This window comes from Ochlerotatus camptorhynchus, unplaced genomic scaffold, assembly GCF_037179485.1.
Source record: "Ochlerotatus camptorhynchus isolate MF236.1 unplaced genomic scaffold, CSIRO-AGI_Acam_v1.1 ptg000467l, whole genome shotgun sequence".
In the NCBI taxonomy this organism is placed as follows: domain Eukaryota; kingdom Metazoa; phylum Arthropoda; class Insecta; order Diptera; family Culicidae; genus Ochlerotatus; species Ochlerotatus camptorhynchus.
The window spans coordinates 361,407-384,399 of NW_027040953.1; the positions used below are offsets into that span (position 1 = coordinate 361,407).

At 43.4% G+C, this 22,993-nt stretch overlaps 1 protein-coding gene across 8 annotated transcripts in view; it reads right to left on the bottom strand.

The window, feature by feature from the left end:
• The window catches only part of OtopLa (Otopetrin-like a), a 131,141-nt gene that overhangs the window by 20,249 nt on the left and 87,899 nt on the right, over positions 1-22,993 (bottom strand). For 3 of the 8 annotated variants that reach the window (XM_065235232.1, XM_065235231.1, XM_065235237.1), the window contains 3 exons: positions 923-1,107; positions 645-859; positions 293-412 (listed from right to left, as the gene is read on the bottom strand). In XM_065235232.1, coding sequence (XP_065091304.1) covers positions 293-412; positions 645-859; positions 923-1,107 — 520 coding nt within the window. Of the gene's footprint in view, positions 1-292; positions 413-629; positions 860-922; positions 1,108-22,993 lie in introns of all 8 variants that reach the window. The other 5 variants (XM_065235234.1, XM_065235233.1, XM_065235238.1 and 2 more) reach the window with 2 other exon arrangements.

Here is a 22,993-nt window from a genome sequence, read left to right on the forward strand (position 1 = left end):
TAAGAATCCTGAAACCACATATTGTGACAGCATTGACATTAGTGAATGGACGGTGGGAAATGATCAGCGCTGGTTAGTATCACCCAATAGTTACATACCGCTTAAAGGTTAGTATACTCTCAATCCAAATACACACACGCACAGCAGCAATTGGGTTAGCAACAACCATCACCGAATAATGGTAATTGGAACTCCCGATTATGTAACTCAAAACAGTACACGCACACACACACACGCGTATCGCATCATCCAGCTCTCTGATTGGATTGGATTGAAATGGGCATTGAAGTACCTGGTGCGGCGGCGGTTGACTTCGCTGTTGGCCGCTTCTACTAGCACTACCACTACTACCACCGGCCAATCTCTGCTGCGATTGCCGCACCAGATCGCGTTTCTTCTTCGGATAGACTTCCTTTTTAGCAATTTGTCCGTCCGAGTTACAAGTCATTTTTTTTTTGTCGAGTGTTACATGTTTTGTGTGTGTGACGGTGATTAACGGTCGAATTTTGAAAAAAAAAGAATAAGACAAAAATTTAGCCAACCGATAAGAAGAGAACCTATATCAGAATGTGCATTAGAACGACTACATTTAGAAAGGGGGGGAAGGGGGTATTTGAAACAACGAGCACCAATCGACAAATCACCTGATAGGGGCTGGGTTTGCCCGATTGCGATCCCTTGCCGGACTTTTCCTCCTTTCCCTTGGCACCGTCTTTGCCATCCTTTCCGGCGTCTTTGGCTGCTCCGTCCTTGCCGGCGTCCTTACCTCCGGCCTCCGGGTCGCCCTTCTTTGGCTTTTTCTCCTTCTTTGGTTTCTTTTCCTTCGGTGGTTTGGGCTTCGAATTGCAGCAAGTGCTTTCTGTTGGGGTTATTGGATGGAAATAGGTGAGCGGGAAAGATTCCGACGATTTGAAGTTCCTACCTTGCAACAGGAAGCAGAACACGTACAACAGGAACACGATACTCGCTCCGTACAGGTAGGTGAAGAATCCTTCGTAGTAGATGACGGGTAGCCGATGGGTGGTCACGTCGCTGATTACGTACGCGACGCAGACCACTATCAGCAGCATGGCGTAGACTAGACTAGTTACGATGAAGAGGGACGTCCTGCGAATGAAGGGAAAGGAGATGCCATTAGAGGTGTGATTCGAAATCAAATTAGATTTTTTTTTCTTAAGTAGGTAAATCGTGAAAGGTAAATGAAACTATGCTAACGAATGGATTGATCGAGTAGAGTGAATTGCGAACATCGCACGTAGTGTGGTGCGAAGAGAATAAGGTTAATCCCGCCGCGACACAAAGTCGCCGAAATGTAGGCTACCAGCAGGTGTGTGGTGTATATGCGATGTTTTTCATTTCACATTCGACGCAAGTGGGTGTGTGTGAATACAGTGATGTACATGAGTTTGGGGACATGCGGCAATAAGTATGATCATATTGGCATATGAGCAAATGCTTAATGTGGATGTTAAAATTTGATTCCTTTTCCATCATAAATGAGCACGTATTATATCAAGATATGATTTTAACATTGGGTGGTGGTGAGCAAATTAATGTCATTCCGAGGTGCCAACTAGCATAAGAAGAAAATCTCAATATGCATTGGTAATTAGATTTCTGACACTGAAATATATCAATATAATTCAACATTAACTGGAAGGTATCGACAATGGTTGTTATATGTATTAATCGAGAAGCATTGAAGCTGCTTTTTTATGTCTTTAAACAACAGCCATCATTGGTAGAAACCCGAGCGAAGCGGAGTCGATCACTTTCAATTTTCAAGTAATTTTACCTGAAAAATATAAATTTTCTTGCCTTTGTTTACATCCTTTCAACACCGCACGCAAATTGGCGCTTTATTCCAGAGCAAAAAAGAGAACTCGTTCATGACATTCTCGTTATTTGGTTACAATCAGCGTTTTGTCCTTAACTTTGCAAGCTGAACATTGCATTAGGTCCTAAGTAACATTGATCGATTCTCTTCGTCAACTTTCTCTTTCATTAATAACTTGAGCGCAAAACCGTGTTTGTCATATTAGATGCTAAATAAAAGCTTCTTTTATCGATACGTGTGCATGGAATTATAAGATAAGAATGAATACTAATCACTCATAAGCATAGATGTTAAAATTATGCGTAAATAAGGGAGTTGATAATATACTGCTACACGCAAGCTTGCAGCTAAAGTGTAATTTCTATAAACTGTTTGATCACATGATAGAGCTTCACTGAAATAGTTGAAAACGTAAACCCGCTGGTGACAAATCGTCGTTTTACCCTTGTAAATTTGAACTGTTTTAGTAGTGTTTTGTGTTATAGATCGTTTGGTGTACCTCTGTGAAGTGTAGGATTTCGTGTAGCTTTGTGGATAAGTTGAGAAATTGTAGATTAAAAGTGTCGTCCCGTGGAACAGTGGTGTCAATCTTCATTTTATTTACATTTTTTGTTTTGTATCTGTCGCTGCACTACTGCTACCGTACTTAGCGTACCAAATCGTCAGTATCTCTTGTTGCATTACACTCTGCTACCGTACTTTTGTGTATTGAGTAGTGTTTCTACGTCTGATTGCCTCGTTTCGCGCATCGGAAATTTGCTATAGTTTTTCGTTACGTGGTAGTCTTTGTTGCGTGTATAAAGTTTGCGTCGCATTTTTTGTGATCATGGCTTGCAAGAAGTGCCAAAAAACCATTTCGGACTCCGAACGTATTGTTTGTCGCGGTTTTTGTGGTGACACATTTCACGTGATTTGTGCCAAAGTTGATCTCGAACTTCTCGATCAACTTGGATTGTACGAGAAGAATGTCTTCTGGATGTGCGATCACTGTGCGGTGCTTTTTTCAAACGGCCACTTCCGTAATATCGTGAGCCGTGACGTCAATCAAACTTCTGTGGCTCCAAACGCGGTTGATTCGATGAAAGAGGACATCGAGAAATTGAATTCGGCTGTTATTGCTCTTGCAGCCAAAGTGGAATCGAAGATCCCAGTCAGCTCAACTCCACGTTGGCCTAAAGATGACCGCTTTGATTCCGGTCGTGGCACCCCGAAACGTCGCCGTACTTCATCTAGCACTGACGACAAGCCCATACTGTGTGGTAAGAAAGCACCTATCGACTCGGTCAGAACCGTGGACCTGAACGATGATCTGGTGTGGGTTTACTTATCGGCGTTTCATCCCACTACTACGAACGATGAAATTTCATCTCTTGTCTCTAAGTGTTTGTGTCTAGAAACAGACGAGAAACCTCGGGTTGCCAAGTTGGTTCCTAGAGGAAAAGATCCATCAACGTTAAACTACGTTTCCTTCAAAGTCGGCGTCAACCAAAACAAACGGGATGTTGCCCTTTCCTGCGATTCGTGGCCGGAGGGCATTCAGTTCCGTGAGTTCGATGATTCCCGGTCAAAGAAGGTGACCAAAATCACCCGTATTGGTCCAGCACAGTGACACCAATTCCAGGATACTTCCTTTTCAATTACTAACGTGCTGTTGGGCGGATCTGGGACGCAACAACACAGCGCTTCGGAAGCCTCTGATCCCTCCGAACCAGTCGAGCTGTTTGTAGATCTAATCATCAGAAGTCGTCCTGGCCCTGGTTTTGGAATCGGTGACGAGGTCTTCCAGCCTGTACTTACAGGCAAGTATCGATACGTTCCAAAACCTTCTTTTTCTGAGCCACCTTCCGCTTCCAGCAGCGAATACTTAACGCAACCATCCGATCCAACCTAGCCTTCTGAAAACGACGTAGTAAGCTCGATGTCTTCTGAACTCTGGATGAACCAATCTGCTTTGCAACCGGGACGCATCGTGGAAAGCTTTATGGAAGCCCCCGGTTCCTCTAACTCAGTCGTGCTAATTCCTGTCAGCGTTCATCATAGTCATCCTGGCCCTGATTTTAGATGTGGATTGGGGGTCTTCCAACTTGCTAGAACAGGCGAGTACATAATTAATAGCGCAAATACGATGTCTGATGCCGATCCAAATTTCAGCACCTTGAATGCCGCCGAATCAACTCTCGTACCTCGGAGCCTGGAACGCGCCGTAGAAAGCCTCGTGGAAGCCCCTGATCCCTCCGTCTCAGTCCAGCCATTTGCTGCCGCCGCTCACCATAGTCGTTCCGGACCTGTAGTCGGATGTGGAGAGGGGGTCTTCCAACCCTGTCACTATGGCGAGTATCCGCATGGTATTGTTAATGTTCATTCGCTGCCTGATGCTTCCGTGATTTCTAGGGAGAACAGACGTTCGATTGTAAGCCGCAAGCAGGACATCGTGATTTTCTTCCAAAACGCCGGCGGAATGAATTCTGATGTTGACGACTACCGGCTTGCTGTATCGGATCGTTGCTATGATGTGATTGTCGCACATTATTTTTGTGCGCATTGTACATGCCACCAGATCGAGTTCGTGATCTTGAACTCATCGAGACTCACTGTCAATCAGTCTTCACAGTAATGGAAAGAGCGACTCCAATTGATGAGCTATTCATTTTTGGGGACTTTAACCTAGCAGGCGTTTCGTGGAGATCATCCCATAGCGGCTTCCTCTATCCAGATCCAGAACGTTCTGTATTTCATGCAGGAGCTATCGGCCTTCTCGATAACTATAGCGTAGCAACGCTTTCTCAAATTAACGACGTAGTCAACGAGAACAACCGTAGTTTGGACCTCTGCTTCGTGAGCACTCAGGACAATGCTCCGTTCATTTCCACAGCACCTTGTCCACTAGTTAAGCTTGTTCCGCACCACCCTCCTCTGATTTTCACTGTTGAGGACAATATCGTTCGTGATTTCGATAGTCTTCCTGCTGCGGTTTCTTATGACTTTCGAAAGGCCGACCATCGAAGCATTGTAGATGTGTTGTCAAACATGGACTGGGAGAACATTCTCGATCATGACGACGTTGAGGCCGCTGCGTAAACTTTTTCTCATGTCTTGGCATATGTCATTGACAGACACGTCCCGAAAAGAATTCAACGCAAAGACTCTCACCCTCCCTGGCAGACGATTGAGCTGCGTAGGTTGAAGTCGATCAAGAGAGCAGCATTAAGAAGATTTACGAAGTATCGCACGCTTCCTCTGAAACATCACTACGTGAGGCTTAATCACGAGTATCAGCGAGCCAGTCGTCGATGCTTTCTGCGATTTCAACGAGGTATTCAGCGTAACCTTAAACTTCACCCGAAATCCTTCTGGAACTACGAGAACGAGCAACGCAGAGAATCTGGCCTCCCATCGTCAATGGAATTGAACAGTGAAGTCGCTTCCACTCCGCAGGATATTTGTCGCCTTTTTTCTGTCAATTTTGCCAGTGTGTTCACTGATGAGAGACTAAGTGACGACCATGTTTCCCTCGCAGCCAGGAACATCCCACTAAATGGTCAAACGCTGAGTGCAATTGATGTCAACGTTGAGATGATTTCTAACGCTGCAACGCAGCTCAAATCGTCCTTCAACCCTGGACCCGATGGAGTTCCGTCCGTGTTTTTGAAGAAACATATTGCTTGCTTGTTAACTCCACTTCACCGTCTATTCCGGATGTCTCTCTCCAGTGGTATATTTCCATCCTTCTGGAAATGTGCACACATGTTTCCTGTCCACAAAAAGGGAAGCAAACGAGCCGTGGATAACTATCGTGGAATTACATCGCTGAGTGCTGTTTCGAAACTATTCGAGCTTGTTATTATGGAACCGTTGCTCTCTCACAGCAAGCAGTATCTGAGTGCTGATCAATACGGGTTTACTGGCGGTCGCTCTACAACCACCAATCTGCTATGCCTCACATCCTACATTACCGATAGTATGACTGAACGGGTACAGATAAGTTGATTCATGACATTGCGATTGCTAAACTCGACAGGCTTGGGGTGAGCGGTAATCTCTTGAGTTGGTTCCGTTCGTATCTTACTGGTCGCCAACTTATGGTTGCTATAGGAGATTGCAAATCAGCTAGCTTCTTTGCCACATCAGGTATACCGCAGGGAAGCCATCTGGGACCGTTGATTTTTCTACTCTACTTCAACGACGTGAACCTGGTTATCGAAGGACCTCGATTAGCATATGCAGACGACCTCAAAATATTTTTACGAATTTGCTCGATCGCTGACTGCCACAATCTTCAACATCAGCTTAATGTCTTTGCCAGTTGGTGTACTTTAAATCGAATGGTAGCGAACCCAGCAAAGTGCTCTGCCATAACGTTCTCACGAAAAAAGCAACCGATTGTATTCAGCTATGACCTGCTTGGAACGACACTCGAACGCGTGAATCAGGTGAAAGACCTGGGTGTGGTGTTGGATTCACAGCTAACATTCAGGCAACACATTTCTTATGTCATCAATAAGTCGTCTAGGACTTTAGGATTCATCTTCAGGATAGTTAAGAATTTCACCGATGTCTACTGCTTAAAATCTCTTTACTGCTCCCTCGTACGATCGACGCTTGAGTATTGTTCTGAGAATCGAATCTGTTCAACGTCGCTTTCTTCGTTTTGCGCTTCGTAGACTGCCCTGGAGAGATCCGCTTCGGCTGCCCAGCTACGAGAGTCGCTGCCAACTGATAAACCTTGAACCTCTCCGGATTAGAAGGGACACCAACAGAGCTTTGATTATCGCCGACACTCTACAGGGACGAATAGATTGTGAGGCTATCCTGAGGCAAATTGACCTAAACGTGCAACCCAGACCACTCCGTAACAACTTCATGCTGAGACTGCCACTGCGTCGCACGAACTACGGGGCATATGGTGCGATTTGCGGACTACAGCGTGTGTTCAATAGAGTCGCATCTGTATTCGACTTTCACCTCACACGTGATGCGCTTCGTCGGAGATTCTCATCTGTTTTCGCCGGCCGCAGTGACTGACAGAGAAAATTAGTGTATTTCCATTTATGTTTTTTTTTACATTCTGACCATGTTGCTTTGTTTTTCTTTCTGTGATTATTTGACATGTAATTTTACTATTATTATTTTTATGATTAGTATTATTAACATCATTTGGGCTACAGCCATTTGGCAACAATAAACAATAAACATGATATATATTGTTCAACGACATTTTTTATATTCTCTATCTCCGCCGTTTGCTTCTAATGTAGAAATATACGACCGCAAGTGTGCTGGCTGTTTTGTTTTACTCTGTACGATGGTTTGGCAAAAAATGTAACGTTGCCACCTTTGGTTATACTTGCTTGAATGAGCCAATATTTTGTAAAGTTCTACTTTGTTGGATTTTTTTTGACATCACCAATTGGGTTTTTTCGACAACCATTTCGAGTGATTCCACACCACTCGGGTGGAATTAGCAAATATCACATACTCAGTTGAGAGATCTGGTTTGCAAAACCATTTCGTATGTAAACTTACATAATACAGTCAGTGCTGCGTGCTGCCAACAAAGCCAATTGACTTTAGATATTGCTCAAGCACTGAATTTCACCAAATTTGCAACTGCTCGACTAATCTGTTCTATTTATGAGCGGGATGTTTAGAGAACTTCATAGTAGTTGAGAGGATTTAATAGAAATTTGTCAATTTTACCGAAGTTTTAGGAGCTTTTGAGAAGTTTGGGGATATTTCATAGAATTTCGGAGAATTTTCTAAAAATACGAAGAGCTTCATGGAGAACAGAAAACGTTATGAAACTTGTATGATTAAAGCAGCATCAATGAAGTTCATATAATTTCATAGAAGTGAGAGGTATTACATAAAAAAGATCGGGAAGCATCACAGAAGTTTTGGAAATTGCATAGTAGATTTTAGAACTTCATGTAAATGCATGGATCTCCACAGAATTTCATGAAAGTGTTTGTGTCTTTTACATCAAACAGATATACTCTCATACCATACCAGGCTGCTCAGAAACCATTTCCAACGATCTTCAGGTGTTCAAAGATCTCCATGATGTCCTCTTGATAATTTTTCAAGACTTAAGAATAATCAGATTTTTTCTAAAAATCTTCAACTATCAAACAATTCATATCCAGTTTGTAAAATGTTCTCTCATATTATACCAGGTAGCTCTGAAATTATTCCGACGACCATCAGTTGTTAGAAACCTCCATAATAATCTCAACCATTTTCAAGACTTCAGATTTATCAGGTATCATTCTGAAAATATTCCACTATCCAACTATCCAAATTACATCTCTCAGGTGTTATGATCACTGCTTTACCTAGCTCATACTTTAGTGGATTGAGGTATTTCCTCAAATCCACAGGCAAAAGAGTGCGCGTTTGATTTGCTCATATACTGTCTGCGGCTGTGGAAAAGTTCTAGCGACGTTTATCACTACTGACAGCCCCCACGTTTCCGCAAGCATTTCCAGGCAATGGTGTGTGTTAGGAACGAACATCCCTCGAAGTGAATCCCAGTTCCGTTAAGTGTTTCGCAGCCAGCCCAGTGGCAGGCGCGTAGGCAACATGTTATACCGTGAAAGCGGGCCCAGCACAGCAAAATAAATTACTTAAGCCCGGGACATGCTGCCTACTGTCAAACGCTGCTGTTTGGTAAAGGCCTTGTCACTGGCCTGTTCGCAGCAAACAAAGAGACAGGGAATGGAAGGGTCCTGGGAATGGTTTGGTTTCCGGATGAGGATGTATTTTCGTTTTCTCTGTGCTTCCGGGACGAGCTACAGAAACTAGTAGCAGGAGAAGTCGTCCCCACTAAACGGGGCATGCTTAGAGTAACGATGAGCATCTATGACCCTCTAGGAATCTTGTACAGGATGTCTGGATGTCCAAGATAGAGTGAGATGATAAAGTTCCCTGGGAGATTTACTGTCGTTGGAAACAGTGGTCAGCTGTACTCTGGAAGATGAACACTATCAAAGTCAATCGTTGCTATTTCCCAGGTTATATTTCCAATTGCTGGAAAGATCCCTGGAGCTCCACATTTTCGCCGATGCTAGTGAGAAAGCCTACGCAGCAGTTGCCTACTTCCGAGTTGTTGACAACGGTCATGTTAGACGTTCCTTGGTATCCTCAAAAACGAAGGTTGTACCACTTCAATCTTTATTTATACCGCGCTTGGTGCTGTTGGCGGCGGTACTTGGAGCTCGTCTGAGGAAGACGATCGAGGAGAAGCATTCGTTAAAGATTCAACGTACCTGTTTTTGAAGTGATTCATCGACAGTCATCGTCTGGATTAAGTCAGACGCACGCCGCTACCGGTAATTCGTTGCGTTTCGGATCAACGAGATTCTCAGCTTATCGTCGGTAGAAGAATGGCGGTGGATACCAACGACGCTCAACGTGGCCGATGAAGCGACAAAGTGGGGGAAGGGAACATCCTTCGAGCCTGACAGCCGATCGTTCCGTGGACCTGAGTTCCTATACGACAACGAGCAAGAGTGGCCGAGGGATTGCCGCGATGAAATCGAACCGTAGAACTTCGTCCTGCCTTTGTTTGCGAGCATCTTGTCATTGAACCGATGGTGAAAGTCGATACATCGACAATCGGATACGGTTGTATAAGAAAACTCCATTGCAGCTGAATTAATTGACACGGGACAAGCTGCAGAAAGCTGAGCGGTGCTTGTGGCGGATGGCACAGTCTGACGGATTTCCAGATGAAGTTGCAGTGTTGAAGCACAGTCAGTTCCTGCAAAATGTCGTCTCCTGGATCGAACCAGCTCGCTTGCTAAGCTCACTCCAGCGATTGACGAGTTCAACGTGCTCCGTGTTGAAGGTCGCATACAAGCAGCTGACTTTATTGATCACGATGCCAGAAACCCAATTATATTACCGCGAGATAGTCGTTTCACTAAACTGGTGTTGGATTCGTATAATCGAAATTTTCAACATATCGATGAGGGAACAATGTGCATGGTGTCGTGTGTACAAAGCCGTCCCGGTTGCACCTAGAATGGGATCTCTTCCAAAAGCCAGATTAATGCCATTCTGCCGTCCATTTAGCATGGTTGGAATATACACGATCAGAATATTGCGTCGACCAGTGAAGCGGTGGGTCGTTCTCTTCACGTGCTTGACTATCAGAGCAGTACATCCACCTTATCGACGGATTCGTGCAAGAAAGCGATTCGACGACTTGTAGCCCGTAGAGGTGCTCCACGTGAAATTTACACGGACAACGAGACCAACTTTGTGGGAGTAAACAAAGAACTAACTGAGGAAATACGAACGATCAATTAGCAGCTAAGCAGCACCTTCACCGACACCAACACACAGTGGAGATACAATCCATCAGCGGCACCGCACATTGGGGCATGCTGGGAGAGGATGGTTCGCTCAGTGAAGACTGCTCTGGGCGCACTTCCTACCGAACGCATACTTGACGAAGAGTCGTTCGTAACCATGCTCGTCGAGGCAGAGCATATGGTCAATTGACCGTTGACCTTCATCCCACTAGAGACCGCTGAACACGAATCATTTCCTCCTCCTTAGCTCCGATGGAGTACGACGGCCAGTTAAACAGCCCGTGGATGAAAGATCTGCAATACAGAGTAGCTGGAACATGATTCAACACACGCTGGACAGCTTCTGGCGACGCTGGATCAGAAAATATCTGCCGACTATTAGCAGAAGAACAAAGTGGTTTAACGCCAAACTATGAAGGAGGGTAAGCTAGTCGTCTTAGTTGATGAAAATGCACGGAACCGGTGGCAAAGAGGACCAGTTGTACGAACATACCCAGGAAAAGATGGTACAGTGCGAAGGGTGGATGTACAGACATCTGGAGGTATTTTAAGACGAGCAGTCGTCAAACTAGCCGTGCTAGACGTAGATCCGATCTGTGACGCCGAAGCGATAGTTCTGGCGACACGAGGGGGGGAATGTTAGGAACGAACACCCCTCGAACAGAAGTAGGGCATTTCGTTCCTAAGTGCAGCTTCGAATGCGCTACTTACTCACACGCATACAAGTAAGGAACAATCACCTTGTCCAACAATAGGCCATAGAAGTGAGTTGCAGTTGGGATCTAATGTGACGAGGAGTTGAACTTAAAGTAACTTAAATGTAAAACTTATATTTATATTATACTAAAATTATGTCTATCCACCAGAAATCTAGATCTTAGTCTAATTGTTGATACTTGTAATTTGTTGTCTAGAATCATACAATTTCGTAAGTAATTGTTAAATTCGTGATATGTCATGTAATCTAAAAATAAATAACCCTTTCAGCTTTAAGCTTACTTGCACCACAAAAAGCGAGTTTGCTTCGGGGATACCGAATTTATCACAACAGTGTGTTATAGTGCAATTCTTCTTTATCCAACTATTTGCTTCTACCGTTGTGACCAACGTAGTCATTTATTTATTTATTTATTTATTTATTTATTGTTTAGTAAATCCTCTGACAAACAGTCTTAATGAATATCTAAATTCTGTTCAATCTTCTTACTCTATTTACAAATTGAGGCGTTGACATACCAAAAGTGAACGCGGATTCAACCGATGCAAACAAACGAACCATTGCAGATATAGGCTGGTAATAATCATACAGGGTACGATGAAATCCCGGCTGCATCAGGGACCACTGACGTAATATCCTACCTGAAGCACGGAAGTCAACGGAGGAACGATAGAAGCTAGGAGCAATCGACGTCACTGTTGAGTAATTTAACGACAAACTTAGCTTGTTGTAATTTTCGTCTTCGATCAAGCGTTTCAAGACCAAGCAGATGGCATCTAGCGGGATACGCTGGAAGGTTAGACGGACCACGCCATGGTAGATTCCTGGGAGCAAGCCGTATGAACCTTTTTTGGACCCGCTCGATTATTAGGTTCCATGTAACGTCGTACGAGTAAAGTGTTTTCTAGAATCGGTCGCACGATGGAACAATATAGCGCTTTTAGACAGTGTGGATCCGTGAAGTCCTTGGCAATTTTGGAGATAAAGCCAAGTTGAAGGTTTGCCTTGGAAATAACCGATGCGTAATGGGAATGAAAGGAGAGCTTCGAATCCAACACAGCACCAAGATCGGTCACATGGTCCACACTGTCAAGCACAGTATCATTGATGTTGAGTAACATTTGCAGGTGAAGACAATCCTCGATGCAGCGTACCACCACATATATCTTTAGATCATCAGCATATATGAGCTTGCATCTATAGCCAAGATCCAGCGTCATTGAAAAATATGGGTAACGACCCCAAATTGCTTCCTTGTGGGACGACGCCGGACGTGCTAGCAAATGGCGATGAAACACAAGATCCGTGCTTAATATGCAGTACCCTGCCAATCAGATACGATGAAAACCATGACATCAATCTATTCGAGGCTTCCAATCGTGATAATTTCCTGAATAACATTTTGTGATTGATTTTGTCGAAAGCCGCCTTCAGGTCCGTATAGATTACGTCTACCTGCGCTTTTTCTTCCAAAGCCGTAAAATAGGTGGTAGTTAGATCCAACAAATTAGTAGCTACGGACCTGCCGGGAATGAATCCGTGTTGATCGGTTGAGATGTAGGTCTTTGTAGCACGCAGAATATGATCGCTGACAATGATCTCGAATAGCTTCGAAGCGGCAGAACGGTTGGTTATACCACGGTAGTTTCTGACATACAGTGTACAGCGACGGAGAACAACAGCAGTTGAATAGTTTTATCACCAATTGATCAGAAATATTTCTACGCATCTGTTAGAATCAAGAATTTTTCATTTTTCAAAATTTCACTATTGAAAATTGCACGAATGTTCAACTGTTGTTCTGATAATTAAAATTATCACCGATTGCCTGTGAAAAGCGATTTCCCTAACACAGATTTCAAAGTTGAATTCCATCCGGTCTCACCAAACGGTGTTTATTCAATCAACGCGTGGTGAGTGGTGGTGTTCTCCAGTACACAACGAAAGGCTACCTGCCAGCGAGCTGCAGTCCACATGAGCATCCATAGGAGGAAAACGCCGCAGCGCTATTGATCGGAATCAGTAGCTCTTCGTGAGTTGCTGTGGGCCATCTATGTCGAGCGCGTCATACCAAATAGTATAAACAGAGAGAACACCGCTCAAATTCCTATTCCTACACAAAACACAAGCTCCGGCTGCAGTTAACAAATAGCATTTATGATATAAGACCGCGTAGTCCTACGTCACCAGTGCGTACAACCCCATAGGGCTGTTCCTTGTAGTTTTTGACGCACCGATAATCATTGCAGGCAATATTTCGAACGTGTCCAGATCAACTGCGTCCAGCGATATGTTTGACGCAGCCAGTTCAGCCTTGGCGTCGGACGATGACTCTGATTGGAAGACGGATGCAAAAAGAGTCGCGAAGAAATCACACGCTTCTGCTTCACTTTTGTACTCCCTGCCGTCATAGACCACATTGGACGGACCTGGCATCTCAGAGATAAGGAACAACTTTGCCTCTATTTGGTCAGAATCTCGAGATATTTTATATGTGAGAATTTTACGTGTGTACTAGCACCACGTAGTGAGAAAATTCTGAACTGTTTAGCAACATGCAATAGGCTTTGACCTTCCGAACAACTTTTTTTTCCTTGATTTGTTTTCTGTCGATCTTGTTTTTCGTGCTGAGCACCAATGCTACCGACGTCATGGAGGCAGTTGCCAAACTTGGGCCCTACCTATCGACCCATCAACTCATGAACCGGGGACCAACGACTTCACTTCCCTGAAAGGCGTTATCAGAGATGTTATACCTCAGAACATCCCGGCGGCGGTGACTGGGAATGAACCCAGACCTGCTGGGGTGAGAGGTAATCACGTTAACCATTACACCACCGACGCCACTGCGAACAACTTTATTGAAGACAGTAGTTTTCTATCTGATCAGCATCTCGAGATATATCACATGCGAAATTTCACATGTATACTTACGTCGCGTAGTGAGAGAATTCTGAACTATTGTGCACCAAGTAATAGGCTTTGATCATGAACAACTTTGTCTTAGACAGTTAACTACTATCTGTTCAGGATCTTGAGCTGTATATGCGAGAATTGTGTACATGTTGACCCCCTGAACAAGTTTGCCCAAGACAGTAACTTTCTGGCTGGTCAAGATCTCAAGCTATTGGATATGCGAGAATTGCATGTGTATAATAGAACCGCGTAGTGTGAACTACTGGGCACCAACGTAAAGGCTTTGACCTCCTGAACAACTTTGCCGAAGACAGTAACTTTCTTTCTGGTAAGGATCTACAGATATTTTATGTGCGAGAATTTCACGTGTATACTAGCGCCACGTAGCGTGAAAATTTGGAACTATTGTACACCAAGCAATAGACTTTGACATCCTGAACAACTTTGTCCAAGACAGTTACTATATATCTAGTCAGGATCTCGAGATATTCCATGTTGTAACCAATTAAGTCAAATTCCTTATAGTATGGATCCCGTTGACGCGGTTTCCATTTACATTTTCGCTACTATCCGCTTTTTTTACTTTTACTGTAATCAAAGTTTATCTTGCTTAGTTCAAGACAATTTTTTTGAGGAATACCCAGAGGGAACCTATCCATATCAAGAAAAAAGATGCACCGTAGCTCACATGATTTTGACACTTTTGGGCATACTGACAGCGGTAAAACTGGCAGAGGTTTGTGTATTTGCTCATTGTGCTATGCGTTGCTTCTAACTTCGCTCAAGTGCAGGGCTACTGTATCTGTCGCTTGGATTCTGGCAAAGATGCTAGTATTCTTGATATGATGTCTTCGGCTTTACCCTATCCCTGTCGAGCACATATAGATGGACCGTAGCTCACATGATTTTGACATTTTTGGACAATCTGACATACTGACAGCGGTAAAACTGACGGTGGTACGACCTAACAAAACAGCCTACTCTTTCACACTTACATCGCAGTGCTGAATGCTAGAAAGAGTGGTCTCGGTTTCATCCTAAACGTTGATTTCAGATCGATTGGTTGCTCGGCAGCTTAATGGCCATGGAAAACTCACACTGTTGTAGTACAACGCGCGAGTAGACTCGTGTTACAAAATTTGGCGCGAGTAACGAAAGGTTAAGATTTTGAGTAACTCCCCAACAACAGCTGATTATAAGCTGGTAAAGCAAAATTTTTAGCCGTAGATGCATATTTTTACCTGAATTCAGCATTCAGTGTTTGTTGGGTCGCTCTCTAGGAGATTGATTGTTATCTTGAAATCAGGATGTGGAAAATTAATATATCATGCTAAGCACAGGGGCAGCAATAAAGAATTTCATCGAAGCTCACATCAATGTGATGAATATAGGGGTTAGGATGGCTACAACAGACGACTCTTTCTAGCATTGAGCACTGCGATGTAAGTATGAAAGAGTAGGCTGTTTTGTTCTGTCGTACCATCGTCAGTTTTACCGCTGTCAGTATGTCAGATTGCAGTAAGGCCTCGAAATAACCTGCTTAGCCACCGAGAAGCTCAGCCACATCCTCGCTCCGGTATACAATACCTACGTACGCATCGTATCCGGCCTTCTCCCTTCCAAAATTGGAATCCTCCCTTTCAGCTACGAAAGCCGCTGCCATTGCTGCTAAGACATCCGGGAACGAAACGGTATTTCTCCTCAACGAGGGGAACAGAGCCCTCCGCACTGCCAGCAACCGTAACCACCCCCTGGTGGCCAGGGTCCACTGGCATGGAGAGAAGAGTTGGCGATCAAACGTCATCAAAATAGATAAGCGGATTAAGAGTGGATTCCAAGCCGGAGATAACTCTGTAGCGTTGAGACGTTCTGTTGCAGACCTTCTCGGGTCGGTTTATCCGGGGCACGTTCATCGCTTTACGGATGGATCGCGGTCGCGGGCTGGAGTTGGACTCGGAGTGGCAGGACCAAACACTGAAACGAGTCAAAGTCTACCGGAGCTATTCTAGACGCAGCAATCACTCCGGCAGATCAACCGATCCTCGTGTTAACTGACTCACACAGCGTCACCTCTGGATATAAGCCATTACACGGTATGCTCCACCTTCAACCGTCTTTACGTGGATCCCCGGACACTGCGGTGTTCCCGGAAACGAGGCTGCGGACAGACTGGCGGGATCTGGTGCATCCCGTCCCCGCTACACCAGGAACGAACCCCTCCTAGACGTCAGGCGTTGGATTGTGAATACTATTGTGGAAGCCTGGCAGCAGGAATGGTTCCAGTTGAAGATCACTTTCCTGAGGAAGATCAAGGACAGCCAAAAGTACAAGGACCAGTGGATCATCTCAAGACTCCGGACCGGCCATGCGAGGATTTCCGCAAAGTCTGTTCAATTTGCAGCATCCCCGCCTCGGTGGAACACGTGCTGTGTGTTTGCCCGGAGCTCTAAAAGCTACGGGAACAACATGAACTCTCGGAGAACGTCAGTAATCTGCTTGGTTACGACTCCTCGACGTTGACTGCGCTGATAGCCTTTCTGAAGGAAGCCCACTTGTATGATCAAATCTAGCCCCCCGTCGGTGGCTGATCGTGTGTTCCTCACGTTTCTATTTTTTCTGCCGTCGGGGTTTCTCCGTCGGACCAGGCACTGTCTCCTACGGTAGAGCTCTACCTTGTTCACGCACCCAGTCCTCACCACAGCCCCGATCGAATCCTCACTTTACATTAAGTTTTTAAAATGTTGTCTGTCTCATTCGTTGGGTAATCAGAGCCAGTTATACGTCACGTTAATGTCAAATTGAAACCTATTTTTTTAGGCAGGATCTAGCCTGATCATCTGCAAGCAAAAATAAATTGTAGTGTTCACTCGGCTGTCGACAGAAGTAGGCCACTCTCGACGTGTGTCACGCGACCGTCTATCTACTCGGCATCAACCATTATTGTGTGGTCCTCCTCATTGTTCTTCATCAGTAGTTCTTTCGGTTGATGCGTCGTCGACTTTCGAAAGCAACCGATTCGTGATGAGTGTGTGAGTGCTGACCACGTTTTGCATCCATTGCTGCGCTCTGCCCCCCGTTGGCGATACAGCCATACAATGAAACCACTGGAAGCGGTTCCCGTTCTGGAGGTAATGAAGCTTACACTGTAACTGGCAAGTACCCATTAATGGGTGAAAAAGTGCCCATTTCGAAGTAAAGTAGGTAAACTCATAAAATGAGTAAAACGTCTTTACCCAATAATGTGTAAAGAGCTTGTACGTCAAATCATCGGGTACTTTTTACCCATTTTCAGAAATGAAAAGATTTAGAAAATGGGTAAAAAGTATACATTTTCGATGATTGAGCTATTTAGAGATTAATTTTAATTTAATTTTTCACATATTTCTTTGAAATGGCGGAAACATTAACATAAATATCTTGTTTTTATTAATTTAGATAATAATTATTGTTATAATGCATAATGATTGCCGCTTCCAGCGAGGTTCATACAACAGTCACTTACATCCGCAGAGTCTTCTTGTGCTCCTATAAAGATCATACCGCTTTCCTACTTGGCATCCACTGTCCCTGTTATGCAATGTGTTTTTTTGCTTCGGAAGTTCCTTCTTGCCATCCATTCCTGAAACACTTTGTGCTCGGCCACTTTCTAGTAGATCTGAAGTTAAGCAAATGAAAATCATTAAATTTCATCTGAATTTCATAATGTACAGCGCCTAGATATATTCCAAATTAATACTTACCTTTCAATACTCGTTTTATTAGGCACAGATAGCATAAAAAAAACTATTTTGAAGGCCTCGTAAGATGCTCTGTGTTAGATAATATTCACTATTTATTAAGATAATTTTCACCCAATAATGGGTGAAATAATACTCATTTTTCTTCCCCGAAGAGGTCGAAAAGATGGGTACAAAAGAACCCATTTTCGAAAATATTCAATTACCCATTATTTGACAGCTTCATATACTTACTAATATTGGGTACTTTTATACCCATTAATGGGTACTTGCAGGTTACAGTGTATTGGATAGCGGAAGATGAAGTGTTTATTGTTTTGTACCTTTTGACTATAGCATCTGTTTAGAAACCGGACGCTAGAGAAAGAAGGATTCGTAATTTTCATTTAATTCCACTTCTTTATTTGCTTATCCTTGACAGATACGCGTATTTCGTCTACAATGTGCAGACTTCTTCAGTGCCTTATACTAATACTCGACTGGTCGAGAATTAGTACAATACACTGAAGAAGTCTGCACATTGTAGAGGAAATACGCGTATGTGTCAAGGATAAGCAAATAAGGAAGTGGAATTAAATGGAAATTACTAATCCTTCTTTCTCTCTTTATTCAAGTATTCCACTAAGACGCCCACATTCATCAGGATTTGGACGCTAGATTTAAAGATTGGGAAAGGGCGTCATTTTCATGGTGCGCCAACAGCCTGGCAAATCATCACTGGGCCATCCAAAGATGATTTTAAAATCACTCAAAGACAGTCTACGTAGTTTATTAACAGCCGCTAAGCTCTAACTAGGATTCACATATAATACCGTTTGGATGGTCTGCATAATGTTTTCTTCATTAAATTATTTATTTTCCTATTTTCGATTGGAATATTTCTAGAATTGTTTTGGTATGTCATTGCAAAAAGTATAATCCCAAAATTTCCGTGGTTTAGAATTTCTTTTCATAGAAAATTTCCACTGAATTTCCTTAAAATACTGCTCAAAATGCTCTTGAGTAGGATCTCTTGGAATTTGAATGAAATTTTCTTGAATTTCTCCTTAGAACTCCCTTCAAAATTGCTTCTGAATCTCCTGGAACACAATTCAGAGTTTATTTGGAAATATGCTGGAAAACCTTCCCAAGCTTCATGATATTTCATAAAAACTCTTCTGTTACGAATTCTCTTGAAACTGCCTTTATATTTTAACTATAAATTCAACATAGAAATTGTTTGAGGTATATATGGATAATTAGATTCCTTTGGAATTATTATCCATATTTCGTTGTCGCTCTCCTCAAAATTACTCTTTGATTGATTGATCGATCGCCATTTAAGAGATTTTCAGTCGTAGGTGAACATTAGGTCAACATTTCAGGATTGTAGTCATCATTGAGTTTGGCCTATTTAATTGACTTTTAATCCATTTCGGAATTCCCTCGAAATACCTTCTGAATTGCTTTGGAATTCCCACTACTCATAATCCCCATAATAGTCTCTGTAAAACTACATTAGAATTAAACTGTAGTTCTCCGTACAACTTTCATGAGATACTTCTCAAAATTACCAGAAATTTCTGGGTAAATTGCAGGTTTTCACCCAGAATTCTTTAATAACTTACCCTATTTTGAATTCCTCTTCAATTTTGATCAAACCTAGAAGGGACAGCGGAATGCTGACGTAGGACTACGTGGTCTTGTACAATAAATCTTAATTGTTAGCTGCAGCAAGAGCTTATGTTTTGTGTAGGAATATGGATTTGAGCGGCTTCTCTCTGTTTATACTCTTTAGTATGATGCGCTTGACATAGATGGCCCACAGCGACTCACGAAGAGCTACTGATTCCAATATCAATGTGGCTTCTTCCTCCTTCTATGGACTGCAGCTCGCTACTTGCAGGCATCCTTTCGTTGTGTACTGGAGAACAATGTTCAACGCAATGGACGCAAAACGTGGTCAGCACTCACACACTCATCACTAAACGGTTGCTTTCCAAAGTCGACGACGCATCGACCGAAAGAACTGCAGATGAAGAACTATGAGGAGGACCACACAATGGTTGCTGCCTAGAAAACAGACGATCGCGTGGCACACATCGAGAAAGGCCTGCTTTTGTCGAAAGCCGAGTGAACACTGAATTCTGTGATCCAACTTGCCAGAAAGCACTGTTCTGTCACAGACAAACGGACATAACACATTGACTTTTTTCACTAAAAACATCGTTGCTAAAACACTATCGCCATCTGTTGAGTATACTATGATGGGCAGTACGCTGAACAGATGGCGGAAGTGTGTAAACGTCAAACGCAAGAGAATTGACTATGCCGCAGGTGGCGGTACTACCAACTAAAAACATTTAAATTTACCGTTAAATGCATGCTCGATGAACAACTTGCAAGTGTCATATTTTTTTTGTCTGTTGTTCTGTTCTCTAGTGCGTTCAGTATTGAAATTTTGAGACGTCATCTGGTGCCCATAGCAAGCGATTTGGAAAGCGAGGATCGAGTTCGTTCAGAAAAAAAAGTACGTTATGCATAACGCCACCTCCCGAAGAACGATCCTGTCAATCCATACGCCATCGGTCCATCGCTGCCAACTTCTGGACCTGACGCCGCTCAGACAGGGTTTGTTGCTACAGTAGTTTTGGGCGGTATCGACTCACCGAGTATGCTAGGAGAATTAGAAATATATGCACAGCACATTACCCAAGTATCCACCAAGCCCACTAATAGCTCGATAATCGCCCTTTTTTGCAATATAGCGTTAATATAGGGCTTTCATACTTTTTATCAGCCGTATATCAGCTTTATATTGCTAAAAGGGCGATTAGCGAGCTTGATGGTTACTTGGGTATGGCATGATTCATGATTGCTAGTTGTAACCACTTCTACGACTGCTATGATTTAAAAATTTCTACAATTCAACGAAGTCTGCACGAGGGATGAACTGAACTGAAAATTTGAACAACTCGACGTACATTAATGGGCAACATTACATTATGTAACAGTTTGCTTCCAACGATGGACAATGCCAACAGCATTGCTGACTGCTGTTGACATCATGTTTGTTGAATGTTATGTTCTAAGGTTATAAATTATACCTTCATCGCTCGATCGTCAGTTTATGTGCTACTGCATTCAAGTGCCGTGAATTTCTTTCGGTGTGTTGCTGTTTTAAAGTGAAAGTGAAGCATTTTGAACATTGCTTACAAACACTAGAGTCGGTGTATAATGAGTCACGCCAAGAGTGAAGCCAAGTCTACCTATTGAACTGTCAAACCGGCTACCTATCGTGCAAAGTAAACAAACATTACGATGCTATGAAAGGTCCACGAAAGGTATCGCAATAAAATATAAAATATAATCGAAGAAATGATCATAAACACGCAGTGAGCATTAAATTTTCATGGGATACGTTTGGTAACGATCAGTAATGAGAATTTCTACTATTTTTTGTTAAGATGATTGGACAAAATCACTGATAGAATGATTTACAACAGCCGTTATTTTTTTTGCTCGCTAGAAGTCATTTGAAGTTGATGTAGCAGTCCTCTGTTGCCAAGTGAAAAGAAAGGGAATCTTTCGAAAACCGTGATGCGAGTTCAACTGTTTTTCTCTTGGCGTGACTCATTATACACCGACTCTAACAAACACTTTCCTAAGCACCATCTACCAGCAAAATTTTGAAGCTTGCGAGCTTTTGTTGAGCTCGTGGTGAAACTGTTGCAAACATTTTGGCGCATTGCTCTCGCCTGGATTCTACCGTTGCATTGCACTTTCGCCGTCGAGCTTACCTGCTCTGTTGTTGCATACTACTCTAGGCGCATTGCTTTAAACTGTGTAGTAACGCTGCTTTGGCAATCGCATCAAATCCTGAGAATTACTTCAATCCTGAAAATGACTTCTACTTGCCACTCCTGTGCTACTGATGTCATTGGCGATTCCATTTCATGCAGCGGCTTCTGCAAGGCGGAATTTCACCTCAAATGCGTCAATATCACTTCAGCTGTTAACGATGAGATGAAAATGAACTCGCAATGGTTCTGGATGCGCAGGTCGTGTACCAAATTAATGGATGACATTCGTTTCCGCAATTCCATTCGAGGCGCTTATGAGGCTGGGCAAGAACATGTCCTTGGCGATCATAATGAGATCGTTCAAAGAATTAAGTCGGAAATCATGAATGAACTCAAAAGTGAACTTCGTCTGAACATCACCGCTTTGATCAATTCCAGTGCACTTACACCAAAATCATCAACTCGTAATACGAATGCCGCTGGGTCTTTGCGAAGTCGACGATTTTTCCGTAAACCTGAAGCTGCTGAACGCCGTCAACAGGATTTGATGTGTGGAACTGCAAGCTCAATATCTCCATCTATCGGCACTTTTGCTGTACCACCTCCAAGGCAGAACTTTTGGCTCTACCTTTCGCGTATCTCTCGTGATGTCATAGTGGAGCAAGTATGTGAACTGGCGATGCAGAGGTTAGGAATAAATGACGTTGAGACATTCAGACTAGTCGACAACGGTAAGAATGTCAGCAGTCTGTCACTCATTTCATTCAAACTCGGTATGAGTCCTGAGCTGAAAGCAAAGGCTCTTTCCACTGCAACGTGGTCAAAGGGTATACTATTCCGTGAGTTCAAGGACAACAGGAATGTTACAAATATTTGGAACCCTTCTCGAACGGCAAATGCCAATTTATCCCCCAGCATGGAGTCACCCAATTACCCGGATCACCAAGACAACGCCATGACATAATAAGTTACAAACCTGTTCCTGAATGGCCGGTTTCGTCATTGCCATCTTCTTTGACACATGTTTCACTTGTCTCTACCGAACTTCATCCAAACTCTTTGCCAGTCCAGCAAATTCCATTTGGCTTTTCTTATCAGCCACAGTTAGGCAGCTGTACACTGGGACCCACCGAAGTTGGCCTCATGGAAGCCCTTGTACTTCCCACCACAGTCGAGCCATTCCAGCCAGCGCTCAGCAGTCGTCCCGGCCCTGCGTGTGGGAGTAGTGCAGGGGTCTTCCAACTCGACAGCATAGGCAAGTCAACTTCTGTTATCGATTCAACGACTCCTGATCCGCTCATTACTTCCAGCCAACATTCGCCTGCACCATCAAGGCATTTTTCGCAAGTTGCTCAGACTCTAGGACGTATTGAAACTATACCTGCTCCTTCAGACTTGCTGCTGTATTATCAGAACGTCGGTGGTATCAACTGTGATGTCGACGATTTTCGCGCAGCTACCTCGGATCTTTGCTACGACATCATTATTCTCACATGGTTGGATTCACGCACGCTCTCTCGTCAGGTGTTCGGCGACGATTATGAAGTTTTCCGTTGCGATTGGAATGCTGCTAATAGTCGGAAAGTTAAAGGTGGAGGTGTTTTAGTGGCTTTAAATTCTAGGTTTAGAGCGAGGTTACTAGAACATAATGATTGGACATGCTTAGAGCAGGTGTGGACGTCGATTTA